Source organism: Lepidochelys olivacea (genome assembly GCF_965140295.1).
Source record: "Lepidochelys olivacea isolate rLepOli2 genome assembly, chromosome: 6".
NCBI classification, from domain to species: domain Eukaryota; kingdom Metazoa; phylum Chordata; order Testudines; family Cheloniidae; genus Lepidochelys; species Lepidochelys olivacea.
Window position 1 is genome coordinate 121,769,626 of NC_140416.1, and position 22,262 is coordinate 121,791,887.

At 41.4% G+C, this 22,262-nt stretch overlaps 1 protein-coding gene across 3 annotated transcripts in view; it reads left to right on the forward strand.

Annotated features, from left to right (window-relative positions):
* The window catches only part of FERMT2 (FERM domain containing kindlin 2), a 100,021-nt gene that overhangs the window by 46,925 nt on the left and 30,834 nt on the right, over positions 1-22,262 (forward strand). For all 3 annotated transcript variants that reach the window (XM_084631046.1, XM_084631045.1, XM_084631047.1), the window contains one exon: positions 17,359-17,493. In XM_084631046.1, the coding sequence (XP_084487172.1) occupies positions 17,359-17,493 (135 nt within the window). The remainder of the gene's footprint in view (positions 1-17,358; positions 17,494-22,262) is intronic.

The following is a 22,262-nucleotide window of genomic DNA, read 5'->3' on the forward strand; positions in this document are numbered from 1 at the left end:
GTGGGTAGGCTTAGACTTGTCTGTGCCAGTACAACAAATAGTAAATATCTTCCAAGTTGTGCACAAAATAGGAGACAGGTCCTTCAGACAACATCCCTAATTCATCCCCAGAGCAGGTCCATCCGAAGTACTGAATAAGGCAGGTGTCTATATTTAAAAAAAAAAAAAAATCATGTAATATGCAATTAAACTCCTATGCCCAAGGTGGCCAAAGTAAGATTGCAAAGGCAATCTGAATTCTGGCATTTCCTGACTTGTGAGTGCTTGACTTTTTGCCACCTTACTTAATGGTGTGTGTTTTTTAACAGTTTGTCTGCAATTTCCTAGCCTTTTTAAAAAAAAAAAAAAAAAAAAAAGCAAACTGAAGAAACAAATTCCATCATGTGGCATCCATTGACAATCATAAGGGTCACTGGCAGGGTTTTAAATGCTCTGCCTAGACTTTACTCCATTAGTTTAAGCAGCAAACGATAGCAGTAGAAGGTTATAATCCTCTGTAAACCAGCACTGAGTGGGATCACGTGCCCTCTTTGCCACAGGGTTTCACAGATACTTGCTGACAGCAAAAGAACAGTGAGATTCAGGAATCCTGGGTTCCCTAAAAGGGAACGTGCTCTATTTTTCTGGTACAAACTCTTCTGCCCATTTTCCCCCACAAGCTTAACCCCTTCTGCTTCTATTTTCTCCCACTATTCCCCCCTCCAGTCTTGATCTCAGTCCCAGCCTCTGCTGCTCAGCCTTCTCATTCCAGTGCTAGTCTTGTTGCCCAGCCATTCCCCATTTTCTCCCACTCCTGGCTTCTCATCTGATCACTCTCTTCTTCCCACAGCCTCCTGTCACACCTCCATCCCCATGCTCTGTCCCCCTCCTTAGGCTTCTTCCCCGATTTGTGTGCACCCCAGCTTCTTGTCCCACTCTGCTCAGCCAGTTCTAGTTCTCGCTCTGCATCACTGACATTCACTCTGCTTTTCTTCTGGTCTCAGTCTCCCCTCCCTGGTTCTCTGTCCTCTTGTCCCCCTTTTGAATTGAGCAGCCTTCTCTTCCCCACTGCGTGGGTGGCAGCAGGTAAACATTGAAAGCACAGGAGAGACCGATTCCTTGCTTTTGGTTCTGGTGTCCAGATCAGGTAAGTCCTGCCGAGGCTGGAGCATACCCAGTGTGGATAGAGTCTTCAGGAAATCAAGCTGTGAAGGTCTAGTGAGTCTGAGCATGTGCAAACTGATTTTTATCCCTCCTCCCCCCGCCAAAGGCTTAACTTGCGCAGATTTTCATGAGGATGGCGAAAGGCAGGTCGCTGGCACAAATGTGACCACCTGCTCCAAAGCATGGGGCTGCCAGTGTTGTTCAAAGAAATAGTTGCCTGAGGTTTTTTAACATAGGCAGAACAATGCGTTTTTCCCTAGCCTCATTCTTGGGTACAGCCAAACTGTTGTGGCTAGAATTTCACAACCCTCTTCATACCCCACCCCCCCACCAAAAAACAAACAAACAAAAAGAAAACCTGGCAGTTTTTATAAGCCTCTGAAAACAGGAGCTGTTTATAATAAGTTGTGCTGGGCAATCTTAACTAGAGGCTGTGTTACCAGTTGTGTGTGCAATAGAGATCTCCTTCTGTTTGCTTCCCCTCTGAATATTTTCTCCTTGCTTTCCTCCTGTTTAGAAATTTAGCTTCTTGACATCTTTGTTCAGAAGGACCTGAATAATAATGGCAAAAGCTGTAACTTGAATTGCAACTTCTCCCTTAGGGAGGGGGATGTTTATTTTAAACCTCTCCCATGGAGAGCTATAGCACTGTGTGTCCTCGCTATCCAGGTCATCAAAATCTTGCTAAGCATGTCCAATAAGAGAGAGAAGCAAGGGCGGGGAGGTGTTGGGGGGGAGGAAAAGAAGAGAGCCATGTTTGAGAGTGTTACAGAACAGAGAGAAGAAAAGGGGCCAAAAAGATCCACTTTAGCTATTCTGGATATTTGTCGCTTGAATATGAAGACTGATGGGCAGCAATGTTCAAAAGCTGACTCTTGGAACATGGGGAAGGCCACTCTTCTGTACCTTGCAGCAGTGCCTTGAAGTTATCTTAAGTGGCTTGTTTGGGTGTTTTTTAGTCACTGTTGAGGGGGCGAAAGGGGAGGTCTCTTCCTCAGAACAAAAACGGTAAGGCTAAGAATCTTGGGCAGAATTTACTGCACTAGAAGAAGACGTGTCAAAAGAGTAATAGACCAGGAATGAGGGGTGTTTTTGTTTGTTTGTTTTTTTTTTTTAATCAATGGAACTGCGTAGCTAGGCATGGAGTAACTGGCTCTTGAGCTCCATACTGTTAATGGTAGTTCACAAAGTATTTGAACTATTTTCTGTGGTATGCTACATGTCATGGCTGACAATGCAATTACACTGAATATAAATGAATTACTTGGACTTGGACATTTATGGCATAGTGTCACCATAACTCTCTGCTGTCTTGCAATGAATGTGATAATGCAGTGCATGACTGATTTTTTGCAATGAACCCATTTTCTGGAACGGGCCTTAATAGTAGGGAACTATTGTCTTCCAGCAGTTTATAAAATGAATGCATTGTAAACTTCTGGCACTGCTTCCATTACGATTACAGCCTTCTTCGCAATCAAGGTCCTGAGGGGCCTAGCATACTGGTTTCAATACAGTCAATTAGCTATAGTTTCTTATAGCGAACAGCATCATATCTATTACAGTAGCCACTTTGTTAAAAAAACAAGAGCTGGAACTTGGTAGACTGGCTCATGAAGTTTTGACAAAAGCCTTTTGTGACTGTGTGTATTAGCTGGCCTCTAGACTTCTAGAAACACATTTTTAAACTCAACTTCTAAAACCAATGTGCCCTTCTAGTGTATTAATATAGACAGGTAATTGATTATCCTATTCATCTTGTGCAGTCTAAAGTAATTCCCAAGGACTACTACGGTCATTGACAGGTGACTTTTACCCCCTCTTCTCTTCCTTTGGTGCTCTTCTGAGACAGCAGGTGTTGCTTCCTCCCCCATTGGATCTGGTGGACAGGTCACCTCATGGGAGTAACTCTGCACATATGATCTTGTGAGATTAGAAGGTATGGCAGGAGTCATGACCCTTTTGTCTGTACACATTGCTGCTGTAGCCCTTGGACTTCACTAGCAGCTTGCCCAAAAGATTTGGGACACTTTTTTTTTACTTCTCAGTTCTGGCCTCTGGTGGCAGGAGTGAGTAGAATTTGCTGCTGCAATGTGCCTGAGATCTGGCTTCCTGCCATCCTACTGTGCTGAAGGCCCTGTGGAACTGAATGGGCTTTACCAGACAAGTGAAGGGTCTAATGGCCCAAAGGGCAGAATCTACCAGATGCCTCCCCAATTACCCCAAGACATGGGGAATATAATTCCTAGAGTAGGGCCTGTGAGAATAGAAGTGAGACCTATCCCTACCTCCCGTGTCCAGTGATAGAATTTCTCAGGCAGGTGTTCTTGCTGACAGTTCATTTTGGAACAGAACCTGTAGGGCAATAAGGTGCTGAAGACTGCACCTGAAAAATTTAATCTCACAGTAGGGACTACAGAGAAAGTAAAACTCTGCTTTTTAAAAAACAATTTTTGTGTGCCTGTATGAGATCCTACCTGTAAGGATAACACCTTTGCAGTTCTGTATTCTTATTTTGCCTTCCCCTAGATACAGATTGATGGGAGATGCAGTATTGTAGGGTATACTAGCTCAGTGGTTTGAGCATTGGCCTGCTAAACCCAGGGTTGTGAGTTCAATCCTTGAGGGGGCCATTTAAGGATCTGGGGCAAAAATTGGGGATTGGTCCTGCTTTGAGCAGGGGGTTGGACTAGATGATCTCCTGAGGTCCCTTCCAACCCTGATATTCTATGATTCTATGATCTATGATTATGAGACAGATAAGGAGATTATGTGCCTTCTCCTCTCACAGACACTTCTGATTTTTTTCTATACAGCAAACAACTCCTAAAATATTCCTATTCATTTTAGGATATAGCTGTGGAGTTTGGACAGCCCTTTCTTGTGCAGGAGTCTGCAGTGTGAGTTGGGAAAATCTCTCACTTCAATTTAGACTGTAAGCTCTTCAGGGCGGAGAACGTGACTGCCGTGCACTGTACAGCACTGCTGCTGCTCAGGAGAAATAACTCTGTATATAAGATTGCAGAAGTCTTAGTGGTGGCTGAATGCGTCACATAACTATTCACAGGAACAGCCTGCATTGCATAATGGCTTTATTTGATTATGGGGCCATGGAAATCTTGCATATTCCCATGCCCTTTTACAGCTTTCTTGCAGGAGGCTCCCACTTACTCCGCTGCTGCCTACAGCAGTTACCAGTATTCTGGAAGGAATAAGAGGCCCAAGGCAGGAAATTTTATCTGCTGCGAGAGGAAAAGCAAACTGTAAATTGCAAATGCAAAGGATTTCTCCATTGCTTCTGCTGTTCCTGCCCATAGTTCTGGTCCTGGAGCTGTAGAGTGAGGCTGACTCTAATACCATTATCTTCTACACCAGGGGAGATGCTATCATTGGGGGAACCAAAATATGAGAGGAGACTGACCCAACTAGGGTGAGGCGAGGTACTGGAAGTACACCATAGCCTTGAAAAATTCTTATCCTTCAGTAGTTCAGGCCCCAAACTTATCCTTGGTGGAAGATGAAATGTCATTTGTTTGCCTTCCAAGCATACTTGTTCCCTGGGTCAGAAGTAACTGCGCACTACAGGGATGTCGCTCTTCTCCACGGGGGGGAGGAGTGGTGTGTGGCTATATGCTCCCCTTTCTCTTCCTTAGTCTTGGAAAGGAAGGAAATAAATAGGAAGTGGAAGTGCCTAGAAGAAAATTCCCTTCCCCTTCCCCGCCCTGAAGTAAGAAATAAAATTGGAGAGAGATGATGCATGGGTACAGGGAGAGGGAAGCTGTGCAGAAAAGGCATGTTTGTTCAGCTACCTGTGCGATTCTTTGATAGAACTCAAACACATTGCTACTAAAATGTATATCTTCCTGTATTATGTAGAGGCACTAATTTAATCCTGCAATACAGGTTAGTTAAATTACTGCAGTCTACTCCATGCTGAAATTCTCAGTGCTGACATGTCTGTTCTTTTATTAGTTCTTGTGTTGCAATCTGCTGGGAGAGGACATTTAATTTAATATAACAAGCTGCCATATGCTGTATGATTGATGGACAAGGGGAAAGCTAAGAGGAGTAAAATCTGGTTCATTCCTAACAAACTAGTGTTGCATATGACCACTAAATGCAAGCTGATACTGTGTGGCACGGGCATTTTGAAGGGCAGTGATGCAAGTAGAGCTGTGGAATACAAATCTTCTCGAGTAGTCTAGACACCAAATTTGACCTACCTCTTCAAAATGACGTCTCCTCCAGTATAGAATGTCCTCCAACTTCCTCCAAAAAAAATCCTATTTTTATAAATGTAAATTGCTTGGTGCTCCTAGAAACAAACATATGCTGTTCCCAGAACTTTGCCCATTCTTGCTGATAATACACAAACAAGCAAACATGAAGTAGGTTTTCGCTGAAACTAGAAAAGCTATATTTGCAACTTTTATAAGTAGTGCTCACAATGGAGAGTTAATATAAAACCAGGAGGTGGGGGAGAATGTTATACTGTACTTGTCCTGCTTCTGTTGCAAACATAAAGAAGTCTTGTTATTGATCTCTAAGTAGCATGTTGTAGCTTCTGTATATCTTAGGGTTTTCCAACACTGGCTCAGTCTCTACTTTTCTTAAAGACTGCAAATGGGTAACTGATCATAGGTGCAGCTCCTTCCCTAAAACTGCTCCAAGGGCAGCCTCATCCTGGCGTTCCCGTCTTTCCGTTGCTTTCTGGAAACAAAAATATCAATGGAATGCTGATAAAGCTTTTTGAGTGCTCCAGGGTATACAGCATGGATCTAATGAAAGTCCTTATGACTCTGAGCAATTAATGACACTGGGAAAGCCTCTAAAGAAAAAAGCACTTGAACTAGAGTATACCAGTTTCCATTATAGACAGAGAGCTAATGAAGAATTAACAAAGTATATGTTTGCAGTCTTGCTACCAGGAGAGGATCTGGTAATGATGTAACAATTTCCAAATGTATTGGAGGGGGATATGAATGGAAGAGAAACTTTCCATTTAAAGGGCCACTGTCAACTTTAAATTTTAGTCTTGTTTTTTCTAAGTACTAATCTGCACTGATCAGTTTTTGTGGCTTTTGCAGTTGCATTTTCCTATATTTAGATGGCTTTTGTCTTATGTATTGTTGTGTGAAAAAAACCCAGACAAACATACAAAACTGATGATAAAGGAAAATAATACAACTGACTATCCACAAAGTAAGCAAGGTTGGAGGGAAAAAAGATTTCCCTCCTCCCCCTCTTTTCTTCCTGTCAGGTAACCTTAGGTAACAGGTAACAAGAATCAGTGGATTTTTTTTCTCCCTTACTGTGAAGTTGGCATGGCCAGTTTTTAAAATACTGTGCAGATCATGTTCTGAAAGCACCAGTAAATGCTGGCAAACTTGGTATTGTTGCAGTTCTTACAATTCTCTGTATGGTCTGGTGCAGAGAAGAACTGGATTTACTCACTTTGTTTACTCTAACGAGCTTAATTTAACTCTAACTACACTTCAAGAGGTTTTTTTGGTTGGTTGTTGGGGTTTGGTTTTGTTTTTTAAGCAAAAAGGGCTTTTGTGGGGGAGGGAGGGATATGTGTGTGTACTCTAAAAGGCATCTAGCTAACTTGAGGTAAAAAATTGGGGATCTTATCCCACTTGTGGAAATCATCAGAATGTTTAACAATAGCAGACTGTTCTATTTCTGGACTGTCTTATGATATAATACACTTGGTATTGCTGTAGTTCTTCTTTTCTCCTCCTGAGCCCCCTTTTAATTCTGCATGGCTCGTAGCTACTTTCTTCACTTCATAGGCAGTAAGTGGCAGGAATGGAAGACTTCGGTATTGAAAAAAGGGGAGGTATCTTAATAAAAATCATTTACAGTTCTATTATAACTGGTGTATTACAACAGCTATCGTGAAACTTCCCTAGGCATTTCCATTCTGTTTAGAGTCGCCTAACTTTTGAGCCTTTTGGGCTAAAATTTTCCACTTCTGATCTCTGCCCAAGTGTAAACTATATTTTGCGTGTTGAAGGTTGAGCGCAAAACATGCTAATTTTAAATGAACAGATAGCGAGAACAAAACTACTTTCCCCATTATAAAATGATCATAAAATCTTGATGTTCATGAGAGAGTCTCCTCCCTTCCCAATGATCTAAGTGGTGGGCTAGGAATATGGTGGCCATAGCTTTTTGAATGGACTTGAGGAGCTGCATGGTTGCAGTGTTAAGAATCTGGAGAGGAGGAGGTTAGAGTATCTGTTCTAGTCCTTCTCTTGCTCCCCCTATCCCTTCAGTCTTTTCATTTCTCACAGCCGTATTTTTCAGAGGGTTGGAACCAGATCCAATTTGCCCTGCATCCTCAGAGGTTATTGGACACTTCAAGAGACCTTTCTTTGGAAGAACTGTCCTCAAATTGCTGCTTCTACCTTGGAGGCAAGAGAACAGTTGGCCTTAGCCCAAATAAATGTCTAAACAATTGGCCAACTGCACAATCTGTAATAAATGTACTGAATACAGTGAGCTGCTGTACACAGCGTGGCAGTGGGGTGTGAATTCTAAGGCGTTCCATGTTGTGCACGAAGTGGCCCAGGTAGACCCTGCTGGCGCACACTAAAAGTTCCACAGTGCATGGTAACATAGTACTGTTGAAAATGGGACACTGTTAACATGCACTGAGGAACTTTTTAGTGCATGCCTACAAGGTTTACATGGGCCAGTTAATGCACAACTGGCTGCATATTAGAATTCACACCCCACTTATGTGTACTACCCAACCATCTATACAAGCCCTGTCTCTTACTATCTCTGACGCAAGTAAATCTCATTAAGAGCATATTGTGACCTGTTGTATGGTCTAATAATGTACAACTGCTAACATAGCTACTGTTTGTTTTTTTTATCACCTCAAGTGACTTGAAAAGCAATATTATTATTTATTATTATTATTTTATTTTGCCTTTGGCATTCACTGTAAAACTTGTGGCACCTTAGAGACTAACAAATTTATTCGAGCATAAGCTTTCGTGGGCTACAGCCCACTTCATCGGATACGCAGAATGGAACATATAGTAAGATAGATAGATATAGATATAGATACATACAGATAAGTTGGAAGTTACCATACAAACTGTGAGAGGCTGATTGATTAGTTAAGTCCATAACTGCATAAACTTAAGCCATGAAACATGGTCCATAGAACTTCACTTGCATGCAGAAAAAGCAGAGTTTTAAGTCTGAAATGGTGAGGGGGTGGCTTTTGAGGTTTCATTTTTTCTAAGAATTGTCATGCTGATGTGTAACAGCCCTAACTTCTGACTCACTGGTTCCAGACAATGGTGACCTATCTGAGAAACATTCCCACTTCAAAACATGCTTCCTACTTTAGGGGAATGGCTTCAGCGCTAAAATGAGGATTTCTCCTAGACGCTGGCTGACTGACTGCTGTAGTGTGTAGCTTTGAAAAATAAAGTTGTAGAGGATTTGTATGTTTAAACATCTTCCTGATCGTTTAGAGATCCCGGGCATGGGGAGTCTGAATAAATCATACTGTGGAGAAGATTTTTCTCAAGTTCATTTTTCCAACTGGGTTTTAAGCTATGGGAAACCAGCATAAATGTTAACAATTTCAAAGTTTTGAGGTTTCAGAGGGTAGCCGTGTTAGTCTGTATCGGCAAAAAGAACGAGGCGTACTTGTGGCACCTTCGAGACTAACAAATTGATTTGAGCATAAGCTTTCGTGGGCTAAAACCCACTTCAAAGTTTTGAGGGTTCTTTGTGGTATATATTCAGACTGTAGAAATGTGTCATCAGTTGAATGTTCATCTATATTTTCAACATCACTTACTTTGATTTGTGCATGCACATTTAGACTAAAACTCTATGAAATAGCACATTGGGTAGTTGTATCCTTATGTAAAAGTAGCTTCCCTCCCCTCCTTTAGATCTGATGTGACTTATGTTAGCAGAACTTCTAAGAAGATTTTTGCCTAATCAGGCATGTTAAAATCTGCAATTAGAGTTCTGTTAATCTTCTCATGACTGATAACCTTGCATATTGAGGCAGGCAGTTCTGATCAGAGGACCCTTGTTTCATTTATTTTCATGTCTTCTTTCCCAAGCCCTTTAATCACAAATAATACAAGAACCTTGCAAGTCTGAAGGCAGGAATTTCTCAAACCACAGAGAATTTGGGCCTAAAGACTCAGGTTAAAAAAAAAACAGAGTCCTCTCATTGCTGTTCCTTTGTATTCCTCAAACAATCGGTTTCCTCAAGAATCTGGTTAGGGGAGGGGTGGTCAGTGCTTTGCTGTGGGCTGTGAAAGTTAACCAGTATAGGCACTATCAGGCTGGGGGGAGGGGAGCTGGTGTAGAGAGAATGCCCTGCCACTCACCCCTTCCCATTTAAATCCAGGGTTTCTGCTTAAACTTTTCTACTGATGTCAGCTACTTCGCTGTCAGTGGAGGGAGGTGAGAGGACCAGTCTGTTAGCTAGACAGGTCCCAAAAGATTTAGACTTTAAAAGTCAAATTCCAACACTTGTTTGCTTCCATGTAGAGTCTATCTAAAGTTCATATAACAAGTCCACACTCTGAAGGTACTTTTTTTTTTTCTTTAAATCCCAGTCCCCTGGGGCTACTTGGGGTGGTGGTCCATGGAAATTACAAATAGTGGTAATAGCACTAAATACTTGAAATCCTGTCTAATGTCTAAGGTGTGTGGGTGAAGAGAAATTCTCATCACAAGGGCTCAAAAAGAAATTGAAGACTAAACAAAAGGCAAAGACTAAGGAAATCTCTCCCACCAGAGATGGAGCCTCTGGTCAGCCACAAGCCATTTCAGGCCCTAGGAAATCAAGATACAATGAAGGGGAAGGTTGTCACTTGACCCAAGGGCTGAAAAGGATAATAAAAGCATGAACATTTTAAGTTGGTGGGACATCTTCCCACCTACATTTCTGAAATAAACACTCTGAAATGTTTGTACTCTAGTTTTTTTACAAGAGGGATCTTTCTCCTTTGAAAAATGAACACTCTTCGTGTGTGTGTGTGTGTGTGTGTTTGGTTTTTTCCCTTTAAAATATTTGAGTAGCTTGGATTATTCTGCCCAAGCCAAATGGCTGATTGCTAAAGGGATCTGGATAATGTGAAAAGTGTAACAGGATCTGGCTTGTGAACATCTTCCTCTCTTCCCCCTCCCCCCACCCCCCTTTCAGGCCTGTATGTCAAATTGTAGTGTTCTAAGACGCTATTTCTGTTGCAAACTAATCCTAGACCTTTACAGAAGTATAGTGAAGACTTTTTAAACAGATAACTGATCGAGACATCTGTAGAAACCTGTGTCCAGTTTTTCAATCCACAACTTTTTCATATCCATGTGCACTGCAACATATTTTTGCAGATTGTTTTTAATGGCACATTCACAACATAACCTTCGCCGGGTTTGCCAGCATATTTGTGTGAGTGAGTTAACAGAGGGGCTATCATACATTTACTTAAAATAATAGTATGGTGTAAAGAAACAAGCCCTTATAAACTTTAGAAAAATACAAAAATCTAGATAGAACTTTGAACTTTGTCTCATACAGTCCTGTTGTTTCTTGTGCAAAATGATAGACTTAAAAAAAAACCCCACAACCTCATGGTGACAAAATTGCTGATAATAGAGTAGGACTGGCATAGCTGTAAAAATACTATACTTTCAGTACAGCTTCCTCACATGATCACAGTGACATTTCTCCTGAATTGCCAACTGTTTACTGGAGCACTGTCCCTTCAAAGTGACTTTATGCGGGTGAGAACCTGCTTCCACTGAAATAAAGTGCAGAAATCCAGTTGACTTTAATTATTCACTTCCCACTGAGATTATGCCTTTGATATATTTTACCCCATTCACTGGATATATTTAACAGTGAATTATTTCAGCAAACTAACCTATACAGGTGTCAAGTGACCTGAAACTTGGTTAAAAGTGCAAACCTATTTGAAGGACTTAAAGTGTTTTATACCACTTCTACCCATTAAGGGAGTCTCTCTTGCTTTATATGGTTAAAATAAGTACTGGGATCTGGATCTGGAGCTATATAGCTACTTTTTGTCCCAGTTTCTAATTAACTACAGTACTACCATCTGGTAGTCCTTAAACTCCTGGAACTTATTTGCTTTAGCTACAAAAACTAAACACCATGTTTGCCAAGGCCGTTTCTTTATTCAAAACATGTTTTAAGATCCTCTGTAAATGTACTAATCATATGTAGTAGAACACAGACCTTCTCCCCCCACCCCAATAATTTACTGAATGATTAAAAAGTACTTCAATAAAATGTGTTGTTTATTGATTGTTGCTTTCTACATCAATTTTGTTTCATATTTCTAACTTAAGTTAAAATCATGTTGCTAGCTTTTCCTTAAGGAATTCCTTTTGAATTACTTGTCTGGGGGAAGACTTGACTTAGTAGTCACATTGAAGCTATTACAGGCTCTGAGGTGGGAAAAAAAATACATTTTAAAATGGCTATCTAATGGGCTAAAATTCCTAGAGTTTCTGGGTAAGCAATGCTAAATTTATGAGGCTGCTGAGAAATGGATATAATGGCTGTGGAATTTGTGCCAGTAGTTTAACTCTGCTAGAAGTTGTCAAACTTTTATGAGTAATAAGATAATACCATTTTAGTTTTTTAAAAAAGTATATATCTTTTACTAGTGATCTGGTAACACATTTTTAAGGCAGCTTCCTAAAACTTTCTATATGTAATCTCAATATATCTCCATCTGAAGGGAGTATCATAAGTGACTGGGAGAAAATGGTAAAAACTTGCTTTGAAATCAGATGGTCAATGTTGGTTAATTAATTGCTTTCAGAAGACTAGGCTGGTTTATAGCCCACCCTTTGGAAGCCTATTTGTCTCTTGAATCTCATTTGAATGATTTTTTGCTCCAGAAACTAATGCTGGCTTTCAGCTGAAAGGGAATATCAGTTGCTAATGTACTGTAAACAAACATAGGAATATAAAATTGCAGTTGCCTTGATTTTTTTATGCTATTTCTAGTTTAACTACCTCTTGCACAACAATCTCAGATATTCCAACAGATTTTGCATAGTGTATGCATTTATATTGTGTACAATAATTTATCAATATAACTACCTACATATACACCCTAGTTATCACTTTGAATAAGGCACAAAATACATGTGTTTAGTGAAACTAAACTTAACTGTGTCAAGGTATCTAAAGCATGTGTGGGCGTTTGGGGTTTTTTTTTGTTTTTGTTTTTTTTAAAGTAAGAATAAGTAAATTAAGGAGGCTTAAGTCAAGGAAGAGGGGAAAGTGCAAAAGTCGACTGATTTAAACCTTTTCAAAAAGGACTAAATATGTTAGACAACTAAAACTCGGAAATACTTCACTACCATTTTCCATAGAAGCAGTTGCAGTGTTTACCACAAGGATGTTGCACTATCATAAATAAGATGTATGGTGGTCTGAAACAATCTTGTATACTGTGGTCCACACAATGACCATGTTTGAGAATGCCTTGTGTATGCTAAGCAAACTGGCTCACCTAGATATTTGAGAACATCTAGGACAGAAGGTGGCCTTGGGTGGTTTTTCTCTAAATCAGAGCCTGAAAACAAAAAATGCACAGAGTGCTTATAGTTAACAGTGGCTTACATAAAAGAAACTCAGCTTCTAAAAGTGTGTTTCATTCACACAGTTGGTGGTTGGAGTCATTACAATGTTAATGTGTGCTGCAGGGAACTCTTAATCCTTAAATTGACGTGATGGAACAGAACAGCTTCTTCATAACTATTGAAGTCGGTATTTGGGGTGCTTTAATAATCAGATTATTGGCACAAGAAGCCTCAGCAGCACTGAGGAAACATGATCTATCCTGTCACTGGGTATGTAGTTTAAAAAAAAAAAAAAACTAGAATAAAATACAAATACTAGATATCAAAAGGCAGACCAATAATAGCCATCTTACCTTGGAAAATGCAGTAAATATTTTTCTTTGTAACTTGTATTATTTTCTTTTTATTGTAACTACACTTATTTTCACTGAGTACTGCACAGGGAAGAACCCCAGCAGCAGCATAATAGCACTATATTTAAAATGCAGGACAAAAAAAATGTGAATACATAGTTTGTCATCACGCTTGAAGTAAGATGGCTAGCACTGATATTTATACTGGAGAGTTGGGTCTGAAAGGAGCAGTCCTGGGGTTTAAGCACTTAGCCCTGGCCTGCATTACAAACTTATGTCAGTATAAGTGTGTAACTTAGGGGTGTTTGAAAAGCAACACCTCGGAGCAATACACTTATACCGACCTAACTGCTGGTATAGAGGGCTTCTCCTGTCAACACAGCTGCTGCCTCTCCAGGAGATGGAGTACCTACACCAATGGGAGAAGCTCTTCCATCGGCATAGGTAGTGTCTCTGGTAAACTTTTGCCCCTGCAGTGCTGTAAGTGTAGACAAACCCTCAGGTTTGATGGATATAGCTAGCCTTCACTAGAGTACTGCAGCTATCTGATCCTCAACTGTGACTGATTGTTGTAAAGCAAACACTGGGCAATTAGCTCAGAGTGCATCCGTGATTCTTACTTTTTATCCTGGCATTTCCCTAGCAAGTTTCTAGTGCAGGAAGATGCCAAAAAGTATGGAAATCAACCAGAAGACTAAAAAACACCTGTCTCATTAGAGCATAATGCAGATGTGCCAACTCATTTATGTGGTGAGAGCCAAGTTCCAATTTTAATTATAGTGCTGTGGCTGGGGTAACCTACATGCTATCCACAGCAAACCACTATTGTCAATGGGAAGCTTGTACAGTGATCAAAGGTAAAACTTGTTTGGTTTCTTAACATTTAAAGGCTGGAAGTCTCTTCCTGAGCGCACTATGTGATGCTAGAAAAAGAAAATGTGGTTGCTTTCCTTGCTACTCTAAGAATTCAAAGTCTTACATGGTGCTAACTCGGTATTACCTGCCATTGTCATGCAGGGTCTGCTGAAACTAGTTAAAAGCAGCCAGTGGAGTTCAGAGCACAGACACAGCTCTTCTGCAGCTGAAACTCCACTTTCCATGCTTATTCGTAATCTTCACTTGACATATTTTATAGCTTAGATCTGCATGTTGCCGTCTTTCGTCCTTACATTAAAATGGCTTCATGTCCAGGTGAATGCTTTCCTAGCTTAGTTACTCAAATATCAGTCCCACGGAACTTTTTTTCTGGTTTCAGCAAGGGAATTCTGAATTCCATCTAATTTGTTTATGGATTAGTTCTATGTTTTGATAGATGATGGGCTTCATTTTCCTATAGAGCTGTTTCCCAGTAAGAGTTGGGTGCAGACAGGTATAAGCAAAGCACCATCTTTGTCTGAAATGATCTTGTGGTTTAGTGTGTGTATTTTGCTGATGGCTGCTTTGGGCTAGACATTTTGGCCGTGCCTGCACTATCATTATTTCTAAAATCTTCCTGTGGTGCAGCTCTGCCTGTGGTAGTATTCATGTATATTGCCAGCATTTTAATTAACCCTGCTCAGGATGGCTGTAGCTGGCAGGTTGGTTAACATCCGCCTGTCTAGTGCTCTGACTATTGATACCTCTGGTGCAGTTCTGTAGTCGGTTAACAAGGGAGAAGTTATTGGCTAAATGAAGACCCATAAACAACAGAAAAAACGTTTTTCAGAGGTTTACCCTTTTAATCTGATCGTACCATAGAGCCCCTTTGATATCAGAAAATTTAAATCTTTTGAAATTTGTCAAGTCAAAATAAAATTTGACACTATTGCTTTAAATCAAACATCTGTTATTGAAACAAGGGTTTGGGTTGGGAGGGTTTTCTGTGTAACAGAATTACTAATTGTCAAATTAAATCCACTTCTCCCCTCTAATTCAGAATCATCCAGTATCCTGGTCGCACGCAGGGATGAAGGAACAAATTTTTATTTCTGTGCTTCAGAAGATGTGTAAACCCTCAGTTGTGTGGGCAGAGTAGAGGGCTTGCCTTCTCTTTTGTCAGCCCCACCTGAAATCCTTCCCTGTACATTCTTGTCCAGTTCATCACAATAAGCAATCTTTGTATAATCTTATTTTAGATGTATGCAGTGTAGTTGTAGCCATGTCGGTCCCAGGATATTAGAGAGACAAGGTGGGTGAAGTAATATCTCTTATTGCACCAATTTCTGTTGGGGAGAGAGACGAGCTTTTCCACCACAGGTCTCTGAAGGAGAGCTTTGTGTGGCTCGAAAGCTTGTCTCCCTCACCAACAGAAGTTGGTCCAATAAAAGATATCAACTCACCCACCTTTTGCCTTTCTCAGATGTCAGTTTGTATGTATTGATTTCTCGGGGCTAAACTCGCAAAGGGACTCGGGCGAGGAAATCACAGAAACAACACTGTGACTCAGAGTCTGAATTAAGCACCTTGACTCCCTACACAATGAAGGTAGAGAGATCGCATCTTAGACTGCCATTCACAAAAGCTAGCACACTAGGTGGGTAGCCACCTAAGCTAGCCAATGGGAGATGCTGATGACAGGGGTGTGTGCTAAGCCCCACCCCTCTCACAGAGCTAGGTGCTTAAGGCTGGGTTGCAGGGAGGAGACTAGTGGGTGGTGGGAGGAGGAGGAGACCTCCTGCATAACCTTTAGCCCAGTGACTCAGTACTCACCTGGGATGTATGGGAGACCAGTTGAAATTCTCCCTCTACCTCATGAGAAGAGGTGGGATTTGAAGAGGCATCTGCCCCCTCTTAGGTAGGTGCCCTAAGCATTGAGCTGTGGCATATTCTTATGTGGGTCTACCTCAGTCTCCTGTTGAAACTGTTCCACTTTGGCTAAATAGTCATTGAAGCAGAGAGACTGGACCCTGGGCTCTCATCTCTCAGGTGAGCATCCTACCCACCAGACTATACACTTGTTCTCTCTCGCTCTGGCTCTGGATGTTTTGAGTGGAGTTAGGTGGCCTATGAACACACCTATTGGCTCGGGCCCTGCAAGTGAGTTAGACGGAGGAGTGCCTATCTTCCCTTAATGCATGGGTCGCTCTGGGGCTTAGGCAGGCACCTGGATGTCGAGAGGGAGGCAGTATGCATGCTCACAGGCAGAAACATAGGTGCCGAGTGAATTTGGGTGTCTACAGGGTTAGGTGATGGCTGAGTGGGTTTTTTTAATCTCAGTGGTGCCTAAAAATTGGATGTAGGTGCCTAAGTACCTTAGTGAATCTATCCCTAGGTCTCCTCAGCAGCCAGTCAGAAATATAGTGCCCTAAAACCTCTCTTGCCCTAGAACAAAGCCAAAACTCACAGTAACTAATATAAGAGTACACTTAAAGCCTGCATGTTTGTCATGGCCATAATTTCTGTGACACAAACTCTGACTCTTAGAGGGGCTTCATTTAAAAAATCATAAGGTTTTGTTATCCCTTTTCTTTGTATAATGTGCTTTAGAGATTATGGGAAATCTATAAACCCATTTTACATTTTGCTAATGTAGGGGTTTTATCAAATTGTGGCATAATAGTGTTTTATCAAATGCAGGTATATATTCTATAGGTATTGTGGAGTGTTTACTTTAATCATAGAAAATAAACACAGTGGCCAAGATTTTTAAAAATTGGTCCTTCAAGATAGGTTCCTAAACCTGTATTCCAGCGTCTAAATGAGTGGTTTGATTTTTTCAGAAGTGCTGCTCTGGCCAATCATTTAGGCACCCAAATCCATATTTAGGCGCCCATTTTTTAAAATCTTAGTCAATAGTTGAAATGCTTTGCATCATACCATGAGTCTTTTTTTTGCCACAACAACCAGTCTGACTAACAGGCGTTTGAAATATTTCAGTGTAATGTACTGTACCTGTTTATGTGAAAGTGTGATTACCTGTACAAATAGCCCAGTTAGTTCAGGTAATAGGAGTCAAACCCAGAAACTGCACCTGGACTGGCTCATAAGAAATCCATCCTCAGCCTATTAATGGTCAGAAAAATCAAAGAGGTTTCGATCAGGAAATCTGGCCAGGAAACAATTGCAGGTTTATTTCCTTTTAAGCGCCTCCCCCCCGCCAAAGGCTAATTTGACAATTCCATACTGAGAAGTGTTGCCAAAATCTTTGTTTATTTCCACGCACACAGCCTTGTTTGCAGGACAATTTCCCAGGTTAAAGTCTGCAAGTTATTTGAATTTGTCAACAGTAGAAACAATTTTTTCTTTATTAAAATGGTAATTTTCTCCCCAGACATCAGACATCCAGAAGAACTCTCTCTCTTGAGGAAACCCAGGGATCCAACAAAAAAAAAGAAGAGAAAGATAGATGACCAAAGTGAAGATGAGGTGCTTGAACTGGAGGGACCGTTAATCACTCCAGGATCAGGTGAGCCTAAACTTGTTTCTGGAGTTATTTGGGGGAAGGAGGCTGGGAAGGGAAAGGAGCAAGAGGAAGGGGAAGGAAGGTCAAGTAGTATATTGGAGCATATGTTAAAGGAAAAGATGTATTGGTCACACCTAATCCATTGGTGCCTGCACAAGAAATGCACTGCAAATAAACTTTGCAGAAGTCATCTGAGAGCTATTTAGTAGTTGTATGAATGAATTCTAAATGCTTTTACATATGTAAAATAGAACAATGCCAAATATTTTGATTTTATTTTTTTAAAGTTGAGTCTGATTCTTTTAGTGTCTAGGGTATGTTACTGATGTGTTTTCTTACCCTGTTACAGAGGGAGTTAAATGGAGTGTCCAGTCTTTTTATTAATTTCTAAGCTTTTCCTTGTCCCATATTATCACAAATACCTAGCTGCACTTGTATATAGAATGACTTGCATGTTGGCTTTGTCACTGTGTTACTGCAGGAATTCTGTCTTTGTATGAATTATGAAAGGCTGAACAATGGGTGTTCTCTATTCTAAGCAGATTCCATAAAGCTTGAAAGAGTTTTACTTGTATTAGTATTCTTTATATAAAGGCACAAGCTTCAGACTGTTAATATTAAAAGTTAACCTCATGTTCTTTGTTCATTGTATAATTTCTAATGGTGGAATGGTTTGCATATCTGGTAGATAGTTTGAACAGTGGCTCACGGAAACAGAACAATTGCACTACAGAGAAAATATACTTACTGTGGTTTCTTAGAGTAACAGCCGTGTTAGTCTGTATCCATAAAAAGAAAAGGAGGACTTGTGGCACCTTAGAGACTAACAAATTTATTTGAGCATAAGCTTTCGTGAGCTACAGCTCACTTCATCGGATGCATTACTTACTGTGAATGTTAAATTGAGCCAGACGTAGTCTGTTTGAAAAATTGAACTGTTGTTCATCAGAACTGCTTTCACCTTGGTGGTGTTGTAAATCCAGTAACTGAAGGAGAATATTGCACCAGTCATGAGAACCTTAAACTAGAATGGACCTTTACAAATGCTTTCAGCAGTACATTCTAGTTCTCTGCATGTTTCAGAACTGCATGTCTTCTAAAGATGTTGCTTATTAATCAAGCACAGGAAGGGAAGTGTAGACAAGAAGTTACACTTGTAATATCTTCCTTAATTGCTCTTAAAATACCAGCGGTGGACATAACACTGACATTATCAGAACCACCAATGATTCTGAACTAGCAAGGGAATCGAGTGAAAATAGTTTTTTTCCTTCCCTTCACCCAAATCAGTTGGCTACCCAGGTCTGGTGTGGGGTTAAGGCATCTCTGCATCTTTAAGTGCTGCCTTTAGTTCGGCATATAAGCCTATGTTTGCTTGCTGTGATTTAGTTAAATGCATTTAACTGTAAAGTTTCTATCCCATTAAATAGAAATTGCATATATTTAACTTGAATATCCTCACGATAATTAACAGCTGTTGTTCAGTTTGCCCTGGTACTGCACTGATACCATTTCTGTGCTATTGAGTACTCATGTGACATGAGTAATCATTTCAGGTCATGCCTGTCTCTATGCTTACGGATTTACATAGGTACATTCTGCACATTGAGATACCCTGACCAGTAGACGCTGGACTTCTAGGCAAATAACTGTAGGCAAAGCTGATAGTGCTGCTGACATCTAAGGTTACCTGACATTTATTATAAGATCCTGTTTTCAGTTGCTTATAGGTAGGGCTCGGTGTCTATCATGGAGGTCGCAGAAGTCGCGGATTCCGTGACTTCTACAGGGACCAGTGTGGGTGACCCAAGGGCCGCCCAAGCAGCTGGCTCCGGGGCCAGCTCCTCAGGTGGCCCCGGAGACGGCCACACCAGCTGCTGCTCCGGAGGCCCCAGGCAGCGGTCCCCGGGTGTCCGGCCAGAGCAGCCACAGTCTGATGGCCCCGGCAGCTGGTGCCGCTGGCCCTCTGTGCCCCCACCAGCAGCGTCCCCCCTAGTGTCCCGTACCCCCCCCCCCCCAGATTTAATCACAGGTATTTTTAGTATAAGTCATGGACAGATCATGGGCAATAAACTCGTGGCCCGTAACCTGTCCATGACTTATACTAAAAATACTCGTGACTAAATCGTAGCCTTACTTTGCCAAACGGTAACCATTCAGTCTGAAATTTTCCATGCCAGTGTCCACTTTAGGCAGACATTTATTTATTTTATTTATTTATTTTATTTAAGTTTCAGCTAAAATGGTAAATCTGTTTCGGGGAATGAGATTGGGGGAAAATACATTGTTTTGCCCATGTTGAAAAATATATAGCCATTTTGTAAAGGAAATTCTAGCACCTCCTGTGGTTTGGAGCAGGAACTTGAAATTTGGCAGAGGTTATGGCCTTGTGAGGACTGTGCTTCTTGCCATCCCTGAGAAAATCTGCTCAAATTTGTCCTAGTTATAAGCATTTGAAAAAATCAGTAAGTTCAGACATGTTCAGTAGAGACTTGCTAGAGCTTTCAGAGTAGCAGCCGTGTCAGTCTGTATACACAAAAAGAAAAGGAGTACTTTGTGGCACCTTCGAAATGAAGCAATTTATCTGGGCATAAGCTTTCGTGAACTACAGCTCACTTCATCGGACACATTCAGTGGAAAATACAGTGGGGAGATTTATATACATAGAGAACATGAAACAATGGAATTAATTTGCAAACTGGATACAATTAACTTAGGCTTGAATAGAGACTGGGAGTTGATGGGTCATTACACAAAGTAAAACTATTTTCCCATGTTTATTTCCCTCCACTGTTCCTCAGACATTCTTGTCAACTGCTGGAAATGGCCCACCTTGATTATCACTATACAAGGTCCCTCCCCCCCTCCTGCTGGTAATAGTTCCCCTTAAGTGATCACTCTCCTTACAGTGTGTATGGTAACACCCATTGTTTCATGTTCTCTGTGTATATAAATCTCCGCACTGTATTTTCCACTGAATGCATCCCATGAAGTGAATTGTAGCTCACGAAAGCTTATGCGCAGATAAATTGGTTAGTCTCTAAGGTGCCACAAGTACTCCTTTTCTTTTTGCTAGAGCCTTGCAGCTTAATTCCCTGAAGATTCTATCCACACTGGGCATGTTTCAGTCCAGTGCTGCAGAGGACTAAGCAGAACTTCCTTGTAGTTGAAATTCCCAGCAGGTCCAGACTCTGGTGGGTCCAGACACAGAAAATGAGAGCAGAGAGCTTGTCTCTTCTCTGCTCTTAATGCCCCACTTTTGTTCATACCCAGTCAGCAAAGAAGAGGAAGCCACCTGATTCGAACTGAGGGGACCAGAGCCAGTGAGGGAGAGAGTAGATTTAGGAGCCTGGGAAGACCCACACTGGAGGTTAGCAGGAGTTGAAGAGGGGAACTGGAAACCAGAGGATGAGACACTTACTGGCTGGACAAGGAGACTGAGTATCAGTGGGTCAGGAGGAAGGGGAGTATCAGTGGGTCAGGAGGAAGGGGAGTATCAGTGGGTCAGGAGGAAGGGGAGTATCAGTGGGTCAGGAGGAAGGGGAGCCAGATCTTACAGGGAGCCAAGGTGCAGGGAGTGGCTGGACAAGGAGCTGGAACTGGGGGAGGCAGTGAGAGATTGGATGAGGCATCTGGGGAAGGGAGACTGGGACTCAGTCAGTGAGGATGAGGAACAAGTAGGTTATTGAGACTGGGGAGAGGGAGAGAAAATGCACAGAAAAGTCTGTGCCTACTAGCGTACAGTCCACTACAGAGCTTGAAATGAAACCCACAATTGCTTAATCTTACTGATCCTCTGCAGTCAGTAAGCATCTGCGAAATCCTCTGGCAAAGAGTCTCAGCCCTTTCTACTGCTGGTGCATATAGAGGATTACAACCTGTTACTCCTGTCAGTTACGCCATTAGCACAAGAGCCAACGTCTGTGTGGTAGATCTAAAAATTCCAACCCTGCTGATGTCCCTTGTGGGTGTCAATATAATAACACACAATGGCGTGCCTTTTTGAAGAAAGGAAATAGTACATTAAGAATGCAAAGTCAAGTGCTCAGAAGTTAGGAAATGCCAGAGCTAAGGTTGCCTGGGAAACCTTAATTTACCCCTTTGTGCTGATACATTATGATAAGTTTTTAGTTACATGATCACATAGTCTCTCTTCCACAGGAGTGCTGTTTCATTCAGTGCACAGCATATCCCTGGCAAATCCCATTGCAAGTGCTGGGACGGGCAGGCCTAAGCTCAGAGTTGTACAGGGAAGAGTCAGTTGTCTGAAGGAATCACGGTCTCATTTGTTGCAAAAGGTGTAAGGTGAATGAGGCGGGGGTTGCAGGAAGAGAAAGGATGGGCAAGTAGTTAAGGCAGTTGAATGTTGCTCTGTGCAATTGAATTCTGTACCTGCCACTGTCACAGAATTCCTGTGTGATGCTATAGGCAAGTCACTTAAACCAAATTTTTCATAGGTAGCCACTAGCTGTGTGTTCCTCATTTTCTGGGTGCCTTACACCTACTGTGGGTGTCTGATTTTTCAGGAGTGCTGAGCACTCATACCTGTAACTAAAGACAGTGGGAGTTATGCTTTGCCTGTTCCATAATACTACATACCCTGAAAAATCATGTTTTCAGTGTCTCAGATTGGATGCCCCAAATTAGCACGTGATAGGCATGGAATTGCTCTCTTCCCCCTCCCCGGTGTCCTTGCTATATATTAACCTATGAATGCTGATGTGTAATAGTTTTACTGACATTGATGTGAACTGGTCACTGAGATGTGGTTA